Source organism: Fundulus heteroclitus, chromosome 10 (genome assembly GCF_011125445.2).
Source record: "Fundulus heteroclitus isolate FHET01 chromosome 10, MU-UCD_Fhet_4.1, whole genome shotgun sequence".
Classification (NCBI taxonomy): Eukaryota; Metazoa; Chordata; class Actinopteri; order Cyprinodontiformes; family Fundulidae; genus Fundulus; species Fundulus heteroclitus.
Window position 1 is genome coordinate 14,363,246 of NC_046370.1, and position 17,468 is coordinate 14,380,713.

The 17,468-nt window shown below is 39.0% G+C and overlaps 1 protein-coding gene across 4 annotated transcripts in view; it reads right to left on the bottom strand.

Moving 5' to 3' along the window:
* The window catches only part of ttyh2 (tweety family member 2), an 87,844-nt gene extending 71,226 nt beyond the window's left edge, over nucleotides 1-16,618 (bottom strand). For 3 of the 4 annotated variants that reach the window (XM_012862833.3, XM_012862832.3, XM_036142080.1), the window contains exon 1: nucleotides 16,105-16,617. In XM_012862833.3, coding sequence (XP_012718287.2) covers nucleotides 16,105-16,233 — 129 coding nt within the window. In that variant the 5' untranslated portion in view covers nucleotides 16,234-16,617. Of the gene's footprint in view, nucleotides 1-16,104 lie in introns of all 4 variants that reach the window. The other variant, XM_036142079.1, reaches the window with a different exon arrangement.
* Nucleotides 16,619-17,468: the final 850 nt, after the last annotated feature.

The window sequence follows — 17,468 nt, forward strand, 5'->3', positions numbered from 1 at the left end:
GGAAGTCCTTGGGAAGGGGGTCTGCATGTTTGATGTGTGCCAAGAATTAACTATTCTACTATAAATTATACAGAAAATGTAATTGTTTTTTTTAAGATTTTCTGGTACAAGTGTCCTTTATTCACAATAGTCAAATAAGGATTATGCAGATATTGTAAATAAAGTAAAAAGACATGCAGCAATGGTCCCAAGGTAGGGACCAACACCACAATGCGGTGCATACTTTGCATATTTGTATGTAAAGCACCTTTGTATATTTGGTGCCTGTTCCACTGCTACACCACATGCTGCTCTGAAAATATGCCATTTTTATGTTGGATTTTCTTTGTTCACATGTAATCGATATTATTTTTTGATCTCTGGTCCCTTATCAATAGGTACATCTCAGTAAATTGGAAGACGTATTCCAAAAAGAATAAAAGTACCATAATTTTAAAAAACAAAATTATTGGTCTAATAGCATATTATTATCTTAAAGCGCTTTAGGGTCGTCAGAATAGTTAAAGCGCTGTACAGGTACAAGCCATTTAACATTTGTTTGAGTTTAAAAATATTAATCATATAATCTAAAATGATAAAAGATGTCAAATAACTAAATATTTGTTAAGTCACCGGGCCTTATTGTTTGTATAGTTTTTCCTTTTAGGACTGAGAGTTTGTGTAATGAGTCTGTGAACTAGAAGCGCACTGCATTTGTTCTGGAGTCAGTCACAAAATCTGATAGGTTGTAAAAAAGGTTTTAATTCCATAACCTCACTGTCCAAATAAGCTCGCCTTGACCAGGATAAATTGTTGTGGTTTCTCATGTGCATTTTCTGCTCAAGACATTTTCATTTGATACCATTATTGGCTAAAACCAACCTTTGGTAGGTGGATACAAACGGTCGTTTCGTCCAATCAGCTTGGAAAGTTATGCTGAATGTCCCTCCTTTCCCCAAAAGGATTCAATGGGAGCAGACCCAGATTGAAAATGTGCAGAAGGGAGAGTGCTACATATTATTAATCTGGTTTGCCAGGTTAGTAGTAGTCTATTAAAGACCTTTCTGTCAAATTTAGAACACCAACTGTCTTCAAAAACATAATTGAACAGTGAAAATCCAAACATGGAATTTATAAAGTTTATGGTATTGGCTACCATCATAAAATAAAATAGTTAAAATAATAAAAAATAAGTACTTGACTGAATGCCAATATGTATCAGTGGCATTTGGCTGATGACAAATACCAAAACAGACAGATAAGAAAATGGAATCACTGACAAAACACATCGGTTTCTGATTGGCGTGACCACTGAAGAAACAGAGAAGGCTCCAGGATTAACTAAGCCTGGCTGTTAGCCTGGTCTGGAGTAGGTTAGCTGCACAGAATAAATCGCCATGGTAACTTTTGTGCTACCTTTGTGAAACTGAGTGAAGGCTTAATTCAACACATATATCTGGAAAATCCCCACTTAATCTGCCATCTTGGTTTTGTGAAACAGTCCTCTGCTCCTCTGTGTTAATTAGTCTTTTTCCCTACTCTCACTGTTTGCTCTGCTGCCTCAGCTGTTCCACATCCCCCTGATTGGCACAACTCGATCCATTGTCACTTTTCACTCCTCTCTCTGTATATAAGCTCACTGGTTTTCTTTGTTCTTTACTGGTAGCTCCCACAACTGTGCTCTATGTTCCCTTCTCCTCATTACAAGTTTTGTACATTTTCTGTTTTCATTATTAATCTTTTCACCATGCTCATCCAAGTTCACGTCTACACTTGGGTCCTACTCTCAGCCTAGAATACATGAAAACATGTCAGTTTTCTTTTTTATTAGGTAAGAATAATCACAAACCAAATAAAATAAAGGCTGAAAACATCTGCAGTGAGTAAGTAAAGAGGGAAACAATCACAATGCTTCTATATACTGAATAAATATTGTGTGTTATGTACTGGTTTTAATGACGTATAGGACTGGGGTCCTGTACTGGCAAATTATGATTATTTAATAATAACAGAAACTCATGATTGAGATATACCTAAAAATTATGGTTCTTAAAAACTGAAGTCAGTATCAGCAGTGCAGTCTTTGAAATATGTAAATCATACTGGCCAAGACATTTGTGACAAATATATATCTAATTATAAGCGGAAGAAAACGGACGGACGGATATATCTAATTAATAAATTAGTTTTTTGTCTTTATTCATTTTTATTTCTGTGGCACTCTGGTCAATCTACATAAACAGATTGTATGACAGTGGTCTTAAAAAAAGAAAGATGTAAAATTCAATGCTGAGTAGAATATCTGCTGCTCCAATACAAGCTTTTTGTGCTCCATTGTCAATTCCAGAAAGCAACCTGGAATGCATTACTCAGGGGTGAAATGTGAAAGTCAAAAGTCCTTGGGCTGGATTTGGACGAACACTGAATTTATTGGAGGAACACTTTACGATGTTTTATTTCTATGCATTATAGACTAAAAGTGTTATCTATAAAACATGACCTGAATAAGGTCTTTCTCGTGAGGGCTGTATTGCTGCACCATTGCATAAGAATAAAAAAAACGTCAAACCTCTAAACGCACTAAGGAATCAGTTGGTAACTGGTGATGGCCAATATAGCCAGACTGGTGAAAAGCTAAATATTCAACTTTTTTTTCCCCCTAATCAGGGAACTAAAAAAAAAACAACCTAAGAGACACCAGGATACACTGACAACCCTCTTTGGCACAGAGGTTTTTTCTAAGTAAAGCAGAGTCCAGTATTAAAAAAGAATCATGTGTATCATTCTGTAAATTCTATAGAGAAATGTCAAATGTTCATTCCGATTTTTCACCACAGGGAGTAAGAATTCAGCGAATAACAGGAAGCTGAACATATTAAAGAAAGGTTGCTCTGTTTCATCCTTTGAAACCTCATGGCTGTCTATCATAGAACTGGATAAACACATGTTGGCATTTAAAAGTCTACTTTACATGGAAGATGCACACGGTTAATAATGCTAACCACTCTAATGAGGCTAATAATTAATACAGTATGGTAAAGATCAAAATGTCACCAATGTAATCAGAGGTCAAGCAGATAAATAGCCATGGGTTGTAAATGCCTAATGCTAAGCTGCTATTGAAAATCTATTTTAAATGCATGATTGGGAAACATAATGGATAAATAAACAGTGAGTGTGCATCCATCTGTTACCGTGTATCACAAATACAAGCGTGAGTTGTCTAAGAGACGAAGTCCACAGACTTAAAGATGTGCTAAATGCAAGCTAAGTGATTTAAAATGTCTACCCCAACAGCAGGTGGCAGACAGCTGCGCGTAGGTGGGGAACGTCTGCAGGCGCTTTATGCATAAATATCCTATGTGTGTGTGTGTGTGTGTGTGTGTGTGTGTGTGTGGCTTGAATGGACAGTGACATTTCTTCAACATGAAGGGGGTTAAATGAGTGTCAGGTCAGTTACTGAGAGAAGAAGACATGGAGGAATGAGGCAGCCCCAGCCTAAATGTCAAAGTCTAGTAGGCTGTATAAACTTTTATTTCACTTGATAAGGAATACATGTCCATAAAGTTTTACAAACAATCTTTTTCCTTCCATGCAGTGCAGTGGGAAAAACTTTGTATGGTCAGACTTCCAACACAGACTAGTGTTTAACTGAGATTGCTGATGACTTTGGAAAAGCAAGGTGAAATGTAATCACCATGAGGCACCCTGCCCACCTAAAGTTCACTAAAATCACCTAAACTCGCCGTCTTACTTCTCCACAGTTGTTTTTACTTAACTGCTGCACTTGACTGAATTCGTCAGGGACCAGGTCCTTTTCCAGCACAGTGCACTCAGCTGAGCCTGCACACAAGAAGACCCTGTCAACCGGCCCTTTGCATGTGACCCCCAATCTTAGGGGTGAATGCACGCCAGGTCATTTAAAGGGCCAGCTTAACACAGAGTTCAAGGATGGCCTAATTGTAACAGGGATATATAGATGGTAACAAACTTGACAGTTTGTTTGGATATTTTGGTTGAGACCTCAATCTTCTGTTAGAGATTTAAAGTGTTAAATTTTTTGATAACTGCCCAAACATTTGAAACATGGGAACGGCTTGAGCTTCAGGCCCTGTTTTGTCTGGATAATTTTTTTTTTTTTTTAAATCGATGCAAATTTTTAACCCATATATAGAACCTGCCATTTCTTCTCTGATGTACTGATGCAGCATCCCTCCTTATTATGTTTTGAAAAGTGTTTATACATTCTTTAGTAATGTAGACTTTCTCCTGATGGAGTCCTAAAGCTTGAAATCCATCAGTCTGTAATACACTTTTAATTAGGCACACCTGTTGAATTTCTTGTTGACATAAACTGTGACTCACCCACTCTCATGGTTCATGGCACACTTTGTGCTCTCATGTTCCAACTGAGCATCATTTAAGCGCCAAATCCTAATTAAGTCTTGTTGCTGACATGATGAACTTGTGTCACCAGAAAATGTTCAAATTGCATGATCTTATTAAGTTCATACGGACCAAATATTTAAGGAATGTTTCTGACACCTTTTGGTACCATTGGGTATCAGAGCTGTTCTTAAGGCAATAGGGGGTTTAGCCTGGGGCTTTCATGGTGTACCTAATAAAGTGACCCGTGAGTGCATGTTGCACTTGCAATGCACAGTTAGCCTTTTGCTTGAATACATTTGTAAAGGCAGTCCACTTAATACAATATGTTTCACTATGATCCTAAGTGCTCACTACCTTTTGTGCTTTCCACAAACCAACAACAAATAGAGCAATGAAGAAGCAAAGTATATCAGGAATGAACTCACAGATAGACCAATCGTAAATTCTTCTTCAGAAGTTAGCTATTACAAGTCATATTTGATGTCATCACCTCATTCCGCGTATTGGAGGGAACAGAGTATTTTAGAATATCATTTCCTCTAATTTTCAGAGCTTGATCCAGAACCAGATTTCGAAATTTGGAGACCTCACAGCTAGGAAGGTTATGTGCAGAGGAGCACTAACACTTTGCCAGCAGGTAAGCAAAACTTGCTGTGGACAGAAATTCAGAACAGAAATACAGTGACATTTAAGATTAAAACTACACAGTGATTTAAGTGTAGTAAAAAATATATGAAATAGCATCTCATGAGCCAGCTAAAAACAGACACATTCTCAGAGCCTTAGTATGGACATGGTATGAGAACAGCAGTGTGAAAGCGTGATTATTGGTAGTTATATGAGTTACACCTGTAAAACCTTGGTGCGCTGCAAATAAAACTTGTACTCAATTACATTGTTCAGTAATTTGATGTTGGTAAATGTCATTCAAACACTCAATCTGCAGCAGTATTAATGGAAGGCAACAATATGTGTGTTATTTCTGCAGAAAGGGCCTTTCTTAACCTTGTGACAAACACTGTAACGGTGTATGTCTAGTTTGTGTGTCCACGGAGTCTCTCAAATCTGCTGGAGCACCAGATCAGAAATTATTGTTTTCTGAACAAACGCACAGTAAAATAATGACTTGGCTATAGTTTGCAAAAGTAAGCTGATTATCACAAGGTTGGCAAGATCACTAAGCGTCATGCTAGCTGTAGTTTTTGTTTCTTTAGCATTTGGTTCTCTTTAGCAATGTATTGGTGCACCGGCTAAAGTTGGGCCTTGGGAATAAAAATCCAGTCTAATAGGGCAACTGCATGTACTGTGTTAAATGTAATGATAAATGCAGAAATTACTTTTTAGATGGGCTCTTCTGAGTTTTTTTATGTCATTAAATCAGGCAAACACAGAACCTGCATTACTGAGGATTAGAGCTACACATTCAAATTGTAATCGGCATCGCAATATCAGTTTCCCAATCGCAAATGGCGTATTGGTTGCCATATTTGATAGGAACATCTTAACTATTCAGTCTCTTCATGCCGATTGTTGGATGGACTCTGACTGCACTTGATCCCAAATCTGACTGAAGTTTTAGAGACCAAGATGCTAAACTCTGGGCGGTGATCACAAAAAAAGAAAAGAAAATTAGGGTTAACCACAATCGATAGCGTCATTACAAAAAAACAGCTATGTTATTGCACCTGCATGTTTTCAATAAATTGAGCAGCCCCTGTGAATATTTTGCTACAGTTTTTTTTTTTTTTAAATCACACAAAAACATCGTTAAGAGCTTGTTGTGGGCTTATTTGCTAATAGGATTTAGCCAAAAATAAGCGCATTTGATTTGGATCCAGAACATAGATAGCTGAAGAGTTCTGTCATTCAGATAGCATACAACACTCAGCTTAGGTTGGAAGTAAAAGTACAATGTGCTGTCGGATGATAAAACATAAACAAAAACAAGCAAGATCTTTGTTCAGCCACTGTACCTTATGAAGATTTTCTTTGCAATTTATTAAAAAAAAAAACATATATCCTCAAAAACCTTGGCAAAACTTGCCTTCTTTCAGCTTTTCCTTGACAGCCATGCCTACGTTGGCATTTCAGGAGTGCCACGAAGCCCATTAATTTCTTTACTTGACACCCTCTCTGAAGCCGAAGCCCGAGACCCTTCCCTCGGGGAAGTCAAGGGGTCTTGATGCTGATGCTACACCCCCACAACAAAGGAAACCCAACCCCCCGGTTTTCAGGGAAGAGCAGCTTTCATTGTTGTTTAAACTGGAGGGGAATGTGGCTGCATGAATCCACTTGTCCCAGTTTGAGGAGCTTTGAAAAATGGGCACATGCTGTTGATATGACCTGCTTTAATTCCTCAATGACCTGAGCTATTACAGAGCACCAAGCAAATGCAATGAAAATCTCCGTCATCATGGATAGCCACACAATGGAGTATTGTGAACAGTGACTGACTGGATGTTGCCCGATCAGCATGAGGGTTGTAGGATATTAGTAATGACCTCTCCAATCTAGCCAATCAGCGGATGCTAACTGGCTTCGAGTACCACGGAGACAGATTGGAGTTAATGACTTTCTGGAAAGCCAGAGGGGAAACCTTGAAAGCATTCTCTATGCGTGTATGACTCGAACAGGAAGCCCAGAAGAAAAAAATGTTCTAGAGAAGCTCAGATGAGGTGAATCACTGATTTAACAATGAGTTACACAGCCACCAATGCACACAGAGGGGGGCTGAGGTGGGACGAGGAGCATAGAAATCAGAACTGACAGATTTAGGTATTGATTTTCTTGTGAAGGAGGCTAAAGAAGTAGTTAAATTTCAAATGCAATCAGGGAGGGTGTGATCGCTGAACATATAATAGATTTTTAGCTGTTGGCATAAATTATGTTCCATCTGCTGCTGCAAAGCCTAAACAAAACTAAAACACGGTATAAGCTATTAGTTGGCAAATCAAAAAAATATATATTTCTACAATGAGAAGCAATTTTGTTGATGAAGAAATGCTAGCATTAGTGAATTATCTTTGGTGAGAAATAAAGACACATGAATTCATCTGATTTAAACTGGTAGATCTGACATCAGTACACAAAAAGAAAATCAGGATCCAGGCAAAAAGAAAAACAAGACAAAAGTGAAAGGAAGAAAACTAAAAGTCTGGAAACCCAGACTGTCTGGACGTACTCGACTGGGCAGCTTTCTTCAGAATATAATTATAGGAAAAATCTCTGAGGCAGAACAATCAAGCGTATTAAGAGAGTGTGTTTGTTCTTGTAATTGAATGGTACTATGTCTGTGGGTTGGCCATTTATCTCACATCCTTGTAAACTGCATGGATAACAAGAGAGATTTTCTGTAGACATGTCAGAGGTGGACATTTCTTGTGAACAGCGGTGGGGCATTCTTTGAGCCAGTCGATGGCTTTTGTAGAAAAATACATCAGTTCAGGGTATAAAAGGCGTGAGCTCAAGTAAAGGTATATTAACTGTGCTCTCAGCTGGTCTGAGGGAAGAGATATGTCACAAACTGGAGTAAAAAAGGTAGCATGGTTTTACTGCTCTTTATTATTTGTGTTATTTATGCAGAAAGGCATTCTTTGACCTTGTGACAGACACTACCACAGTGGTTGTCCAGTTTGTGTGTCCATGACGTTTCTCAACAAATCTACTGTTTTGTTTAGAAATTATTGTTTTCTGAACAAACACATAGTAAAAATAATGACATGTCTATGGTTTACATAAAATTAAGTTGATTATTACAAGGTTTAAATCCACTAAGCTTCATGCTGAGTTTTTATGTATTTAAATCAGGACACATAATACTATAGAACCTGTGTTAGTGAAGATTAGAGCTGCACAATCAAATCGTAATTGCCATCGCAATATCGGTGTGCACAATTTTCCAATCACAAAGGACTTCTTGGTTGCAATATTTAACAGGGACAGTGTAATCCGTTGTTCATTCAGGCTCTTCATGCCAATAACATTTAGCCTGTTGGATGGACTCTAACTGCACTTCATCGCAAATCTGACTGAGGCTTTAGAGACCAAGATGCTAAACGTTGAGCAAAAGTTTGAAAGACCTTTAGAAAATATGCAGAAACTGAAAAGGCCCAATTTTACAACATTATAAGGAAGTTATGCTCTTTTTTCCACTCAGTCCAATGTGTTACATTTGTTAATGTTATCATGACATAGCAGTATAAGCTAATAAACTCATACTGAAGATCAACTATTAATTCAGGTTGAATCAATTACTAACACATTAGAGATTAGTGGTTTTATTGATGATGTTGACATTTTCAGCTAATAATCTCTTGTTTATTCAAAGGATATAACATCTAAAGTGTCAAAATGTTAGTTGTTGTCACAGCTCTGTGTTTATTCACAGAGAAATGCAGGAAACTAATCTTATATAAGATCCTGACTGCCCCATAGCAGTTTTTCCACTTCTTTTTGCATCCACATAAGTTTCTCTAAACTTTCAATTTTAGTTAACTGTTGTATAAAAAATAGTAAACTATGATAAAAATCATAGTCACCAAATAGTTGTTTTTTTTTTTTTTACATATTACTTGAAAACTGTGAAGAGTATCATTATAAAACAGGCATGCTGGTCTGATTCACAAAGCAGGAAGTGGAGAAAGAACAGAGAAGTCAGATGGGCACTGACCTGGTGACCTGCATGATGCCTGTCTCAACACACTCACTAAAAAATCTGGAATAAGCTAGGCCTCTGTTCTATTTTTAGACAAGCCTTTTTCCGTTTTTGTCCTCTTTTTATTCTCCAGGTTTCCGCACCGGGAGTGATGGAGCAGGAAAATATATTTCCACCTCTGACAGATCTGGTATAAGGGATTCAAACATGAGATGGTAATAAAAATCCTCTTTGTACAAAGCAATTATGGTCAGGGGACAGGATTTAGGTTTTCCTGAAGTAACCAAGCTAACAACTTGTTGAAAAATACATAATCCCCAATGCAACTTTTTTCTGTGGGATAGTATATCAGAGCTTTGGTGATAAAGCTGCTTTCTCTACAAAAGTGGTCAGTCATCAGGATGACATTCCTCTAAATATGTGAATGCATGATGAAAAGGGAATATCCTGATTGTTGTCAGAGGACAGAAATTAGAGAAAGAATTAAGGCAGATGTTTCATTACTGACATCCCCGACTCAAAGAGGGAAAAACCAGCCACCACACACACACACACACACACACAGAGATTCAGACAAAGAACAGTGGAGGGCCTTAACCTCTGGAATTCCTTCAAATTTCATGGATAGAAGCCAGGACAGGACTTTTTGCCAACATTACAATTGGCCAATTACAATTGCTCTGACAGAGCATGTGTCCTGGGTTGTAGCCATCGCTCAGTTGCTCAATACGATCCACAGAGGCAGCCAAACAGACCACAACTCAGCAGTATTTGTACAATGGCATGAAGTCAACATTAAACGAGTCAGTTGAGGCTCACGTGTGTGCATTACGCTGAATTTTTACCAATAAACAATGCAGAAACTCATCTGGGCTACAGCTGGTCAATTCAGAGAAAAGCATATATATATATATATATATATATATATATATATATATATATATATATATATATATATATATATATATATATATATATAATACTCAAGGGATGTCAGGTCATAGAAACAAATCTGTCTAGCACATGGATTGCATGCGGTCAAACACAAAGAAGGGCTTAACAATGAGGCCCAAGGTACATCATACATGGGTTTTGACATTTCTTTGGAAATAATAATCTGGATACTACAGCGAGCTTTTGTATTCAGCCCCCCACTGAGTCAATAGCTTCTAGAACCACCTTCTGGTGCACTTGTTGCTGCAACTCTTCTACAATTCTGCAGAATAGCTCAAGCTAGATAGCATCTCAGTTAATAGAGCATCTGTAAAAAGCAACTTTTTTGTCTTGCCATAGATTGGCCTGCATATTAACTCCATTAATTTTCAAATCAATTTCGACCAGGCTCTGCCAAAGAAAAGCGTGCCCACAGCATGATGCTGCCACCACTAATTTTTATGGTGGTGTGTTCAGGGTGTGGTGCTATTTGGGTTTCTAAAAGTGGTAACCCGTCACACCCACTTCCCAGGGTCTATGCTCCTCAAAAGTTATCATGGGCATCTTGGCTCCTCTGAATAACTTGTCACTTCAGTTGAACTGAATTTTATCACAGGACGACTGTGTTTGTCCCCATATAAAATTACACAAGTCTGGGCCCAATACATTTAATAGGTGACTTTTTTAAGGCAATTGGTTAAACTGAATTTTATTTGGAGTCACCAGAAGAAAGGGGGGGGGGGATATAAATGTAAGCAGTATTTTTGACATTTACATTTATAAAAATAGTAGGAAATCCAGGTACCATTTTCCAACTATGCACCGCTTAGAGTTAGTCTGTCACATAAAATATTCTGACTTTTGAGGCTATAATGTGACAAACTGAAATTAATCACAATTTCAGTTTGTAAACTCTAGTGAAAAAACATTCTTCACTTTTGTTAGATGTAAGTGAACCTGGGCCTTACAAAGTATAGTTTTACAGTAACCAGGGTCAAACTATGGGTATAAAATGTAAATGGGTAAATGGATACATAAAATCAGTTTTGATGTAAAAGAGACTGTGAGAGGTCAGTAGTTGGGAGATGCCCACCTCCAGTTGGCTGACTGCACTTGGCTGGCTATTTTTTTCTCACAAAGAGGAAGTAATTTACACCTGCTGAGGCACACTGTTATTCCTGCTCACACCCTATGGCCATGAGCGTACATCTCAATTCTGAGAATTGAAACAAGCAGCATGAGAAAATGAAAAACAAATTCCCCTTCTGCACCCCCTCCAAGCACCAAAACAGCCAAACAAAAAACTAATTTGGATGAGATATAAAGTGATATGTGAAGGACAGGAAATATATCTCAGCAATTCTTGAGCAGAAAAAGACAAAATAAATGTTAGGATCATGAATGATGCCAAAATATTACTTTAGTGCTTGAAGTCCAAAGTACTGAATGACAGACATGACTACTACTACTACTACAGTATTTATTATTATACATTTTATACTCATTGAGTGTCCCGACAAAGGCAGACATAAATCATGGAACTAACAGTTGCTATATAAAAAAAATTAAAATGAAAAACCTAAAAAAGGCCAGTTTAAGATGATGGGTCTTGAAGCAGGATGTAAGAATGCCCAGTGAGTTAACGTTGCATATGTCAGATCTGAGAGTCTGACTTGATCTGTGAACCTAAAGAAGGTCAGTGTGATATGAGGGAGAGAGGTAGTGGATGGCCTTGAATTTGGAGAGCAGCGTTTTAAAGTTAATACTTCAAAGTGCAATACTTCAAGGGGAGCCAGTGGAACTGCTGAAGAACAGGAGCGGTGTGACGGGAAGATGGTGTTCTGGTGATGATCTGGGCGATAGCCTTCTAATCCCGTTGGAGTTTATGGATAGATTTGAGAGGAAGACATGACATCACCGGAGGGAGTTTGAGTGATCCAGATGGGAAGTGACCAGTGAGTGAACCAGGATGGTGGTGCGATCAGGAGAGTGGGAGGGACGTATTTGGTTGATGTTGTGGAGATGGAAGTAGGCAGAGCCAGAGACATTATTGATGTGGGATTCGAATGACAGGGTGCCATCGAGGGTTACACCCAGGCTCCTAACTTAAAGGGAGGGGGAGACAGAGGAGTTCTCAATGGGAATGGTGAAACTGTTGGCTTGTGTAAGGATAGATTTGGAGATGATGATGAAAACTTCTGTTTCATGACTGTTGAGTTTGAGAAGGCTAGAGAAACAAACAGGATCTGAGATTCCACTGAATTGTTGCACTTCTTCCAGCAGCAGACACTGAGCCCGTCTCCTACCTGCAGCCACTAACCTGACAAAATAATGAGCTGCTGTTGCAAGATTTAAATTATGCTAACATATGGAGAACAGCCAGAAGAAAACCTGCGACCCTCTTTATAGATAAGATAAACACAAAATTGGAGAAACTTTCCCAGACAGGCAGACAGGAAAAATGAAATGCTGAACGGTGCTACATGCTAAGCTAACAGCACAACACGAATGTTTGAGAACAACATAAAAAGGTCAGTACAGCTCCTGTATCTGCAACAGTGGAGGAGTAAACCTCCCGGACAACATATGGTAATTGCCTGTATTTTAAGGTGACCAGATTTTTGCACCTCCCACAAGCCACCAGACCACCGCCAGGATTCCCCCATTTTCAGTGGGAAAACCTGGCAAGATTTAGCTCCTCCTACACTTGAAGAAACATGAAGGGAGGGGTGAGCAGACACCGAAGCATTGTACTGAAACCTTTTGCCATCCCGCCTCAGAGAGAGGAGACGGAAACTCAAGGGGAAATAAGCAAGCGTGCTTACACAAATTATCGTGCTTATTTTAATTATTAATGCGATTTAAATTTATCGTACGATTAATTGATGTGTTGATTACTAGCCACAGCAGCCCTGGCACAGACCGAAAGAAGCAGGGCTGCCATACAATCGGCACCACTGGGCCCTCTGACCAATCTTTGGTAGTGGAGGTAAAGTGTCTTGCCAAAGGACACAATGGCTGCAGAGGTTAGAACCGGCAACCCACCGGTTACAGGACGATCTCCTAGCTGTTATTGGTTTGACAGACATGGACAGGCTAATGACTAGGTACTGTTGGTCTGAGGTCCCCCGACAAGGTGCACAGTTCTGTGCCACGCAACACTCCGCTCCGCTGACGGCTCAGTTCATTAATAAATAGTGAAACAACAAATCAAAGAAACAAATCCTTGGTTTGTTGCGAGGGGACATCCAAAGAAAGATGAGATGGTTTGGATGCAAATGGTTTGAAATGGATGAACTGAATATGGTGGCCAGAGAGCTATTAAAAGAACAAGCTTAGGAGAGTATCTGAGAACCCAATAGATGTCAGTTTGTGGAGGAGGATGGAATGTGATTTGGCATCAAGAGCTGCACTCAAGTCAAGGAGTGGAGGAGGTTGAGGGAGCAATGAGTCTGTGGGAAAACTCAAAATCAATGTGTAAACATTTAGTGGTGGCCTAGAGGTTAGAGCCTTGTGTCCGTCCAGGAAGTTCTGGGTTTGACTCCAAAAGACTGCCAGTCTGGGTCCCTGAGCAAGACCCCTAGCCCCAGATTGCTCCCAGGGCAGCACACAGTGGCAGCCCACTGCTCCCTGGGTTAAATGCAGAGGACAAATTTCATTGGAATGTATCTTGCAATGACAAAGATTATTATATCAGTATTATTATATAAATAACATAACTGGGATAACTTAGCCTTTGTTCCAAATTGAAACTATACTACAGCCAGATATAAGCTACACAATATAATGAATTTAGTGATGAATATGGAAGCATGATTAAAGATATTTTTGAACTATTTTATAAACAACTTTGTAGCACCTTAAACACAAATGAGAAAAGGTGTAAAATGTCTTTTCCAAGCCACTCAGAACACAAAATGCACGCGGGGATAAAAAAAAAGACAAATAATTAAAGGCTTAAAGATATTTTATTAACATTAAAAGCTGATCTTTTTCTATCTCAACATGGAACATGCTTTCTCGGTAGAATCACAGATGCTAGTTAAATAGTGTGCAAATAATTTTTAAATAAATAAGCCAAACATAACACATGCCTATTAGCATGCTAGCCACAGCTAATCACTCAACATTAATTTCCCTTCTCTCCCTTTGCCTCGTTTGCTAAAATATTTAGTATCGATACCATGCCAAATTAGTAGTGTATCTGGATACAGTGTTTGGCTATCGATACTTTTCAGAGTATCGATATTTATGACAACCCTAATCAGTGCTAAAATTTATTTTTTCTACCAATTTAAATCAGAGAGAGGAACCGATTTATGATACAGAACTATTGCACACAGGTATATTTTAGGTATTTATTTTCATGATTATGGCTTACAGCTTATAAAAAACTGAAACTGCAAATTAAGTTTAAATTGATATTTTATTTAATAGAAAAGTACCAGGACGATACGCATCTTTTCCTTGAAATCCATTAGCAGCATTTGAGTTTTAAAGTTAAAGAAGATTTCTAGGGTAATGTCCGATCCTAGAAGCCCATTGCAACGTGTAATTGTAGTTCAGTAACTGGAATATACAGAAAAGGCTTGACTTTAACCCTTGGCCAGAGTGTTGGAACCCACCTCGGGTTGTCTTCTCCAAAATGTAATGAACATCCTTGCTTCATACACTGCAGAGAACTACCTACCTTTAAATCCCAGACTACTGAATTGAAGGGGCCTGTTCTGCCGTGACAGGTGTGAGAACATTTTGCTTTAGGAAGCTGAAGAGTAAAGAGGTGATTTCCTGTAGCTTTGTTGTGTGCAAACTATAATTAAGATGCTGCAGATTATTTTGATTGTTATGAAAACAGCGCCTTTAAACTTAAACGCGGAAGTGAAAAGAAATACACCTGAATGGCTACAAAGCCCCAGTTCTAGAGACCTCTGAGCCAATATGCTGCAGAAACAAACTTAAATGGTACTTATTCACAGGGGGATGAAACTACTCTCAATAAGGGAATCTGAGCTGTAGCCTTAAGAAAATTAAAGAGCAATATATACTTAAACATTCATAGGATTTAAAATGTTCATGGGCTGAGCATTAGTCATCCAGAAATCAATCGTAGCCACATAACGGGCGTGTGAAATATTCCTGCGACCGCCTGTGGAGATGAGAATCAGTTTAACTCCCATGCCAACATTTTCCCACAAGTATGGCTTTATGCCCTTTAGTGGTGTAATGCCACAGGACCTTCTCTAAGAGAGATCACTAAGCTTGCCGCTCATAATTTATGACTACATTTGAGGTCTGAATCCCCAAATAAATGATTCACTCTCCTTGGAAATTACCCCCATAAGTAAAAAAAATAAAGAAATTCAGGAAGTTAGTGAGACACTTTTACGGTTAGTAATGCTTTTAAAGATTTATCAATAGCTGAATACTAAAAAAGAAGGAAAGGCCGACATTGCGAGAACTACGGGGGTATAAGACAATTCTGACTCAACCTGTCCAACAAGACCTTTTCGATTATCAGGTTGGGAAACTGATCAACGACTGTTTGCTGATCACGTCACAAAAGACTGAATAGGACGAGAAGTCTTGTTTGCATGTAGCCATTAGTCATTTAGGGGGACATAGCAAACATGTGGAACAAAGTGCTCTGGTCAGAGGTGAACATGAGGGATGATATGAGGCCAACCAGCTGGACCCACCACTCCCCCCAGTAACACATGGTGATGGTAGCATCATGCTATGGGGACGCTTTTCTTCAGCAGGGACAGGAATGCAGCGCAGGGTTAAAACTAAATGCTTTAGATCAAAGCCTGTTCAGGTCTTAGAACGGTCCAGAATTAGTCCAGACTTAAATCAAAATGGGAATCAGAGGCAAGACTTGCAAGTTTGTCAGTTTGGCCATTTATAGACTTTCAGGTGTCTTTTAAGGCAAAGTTGCAAACCATGTCTCATCTTCAAATCATGCACTGCGTTGTATTAGTCTGTCACATAAAATCCCAATAAAACACATTGTTTGATGTTACACAAGAAAAGCTCAAGAGGTAAGAACAATATTTTAAGATACTGTATCAAATGACACCCTTCTATAAACTCAAGAGTAACCCACTCAGATTGTGACTCCCCCCCTTTTTCCCCGTCTTTGCTCTACTGACCTGCTGGTAGTTCTCATCTTCCGGCTGGAAGCTCTTGTCAGTAGGCTGAAACCTAAGGTTGATGTGGGGGAAATTGTGAAGCCAGTAAGTCCACCAGGGCGCAATATAATCCACGCGAGTCAAAGACATCCCTGTCCGGACTGGGGATTTAAAAAAAAAAAAAAAGTTGGGCTGCTGCCTGAATGATTAGCCTCTCTCTCTCAATCCCTGAAGCGGGCGACCTGGTCCGCAGCCCCGAGATCTTAATCAAGTCTCACGTGAAACAAAGACAACGATAAAAAAGCATGCTCAGTTTAAGCAGCAACTCCAGCTCACAGAGGGGAATAAAGAAAACATAGGCTGAAAATAAATCCAGTTTAAGCGCCCAGGGTGACGCAAACGAAAACCCGGCAAGGGTTTGATTTTTTATTGTCCCTTTGAAGAGATTCCAGTCACTCTGCGCTCATGTCTCCGTGTCCGTGGACCTCCACACACTATCCGACCGACAGCCGCTCCAAACAGCACTGTCAGCAACGGGAGCGCGCGCTGGTACTAAGGGACAAGAGAAGATACGGGAGCGCGCGCACCTATGTCCCTGCAAGATAAGTTTTTTTTTTAATGGAACCCTTTAAAATAACTTTGTAACTAAAACCTACGGGTTAACTGTTATATGGTTTAAATTTTATGCGCCATAATTTGGACGCTATGATAGATGGTGTGAATGTATTATCTGCACTGTCATCTAGCGGTGGTTAACATGAATTACAAGCAACTGGCGCCTAAATAAAGTTTTGGAAAGGATGGCAAGATGGAGAGTCGTGGAAGTTTTGGGGTCGTGGTACACCAAAACCAAACAGATAAAAAAATATATAATTGTTTTATGGCGCTATTGTATCTCAGTGGTCATCTGGCGAGTGGCGGGGTCCACCCAGGACAAGGGCAACACACCTGACGGGGCACACCCTCCCACGACTCTCAACTAGGGGCAGTTTAGAGACCAATTAACCTAATTTTTCATCATATTGCCATTTTAATTAATACTTTATCAGAATAACTTTGCCCCAAGTGAGCTGAAGCTCATTCTCATTTTGAATTATGCACATGAATATTATGCATACTAATCTCTGACACCACTGATCACACTACACAATGAAGGCATTACTTCTACTCAAATACGCCAAAATACAATTTAAAGCATTAATACTACGCAAGATATCAAACCAACCCTTAATGTTGAAACAGGGAAAACTATCCAAGTTTATAAAACCCCAAAACAATTACACATCAAGAACTGTTATAAAAAAAAAAAATCAACTTAAAATTAGTTTTAATGTTGTAGATCTTTTGAGTTTACCCTTCACATTTATCTCAGACTACACATATTT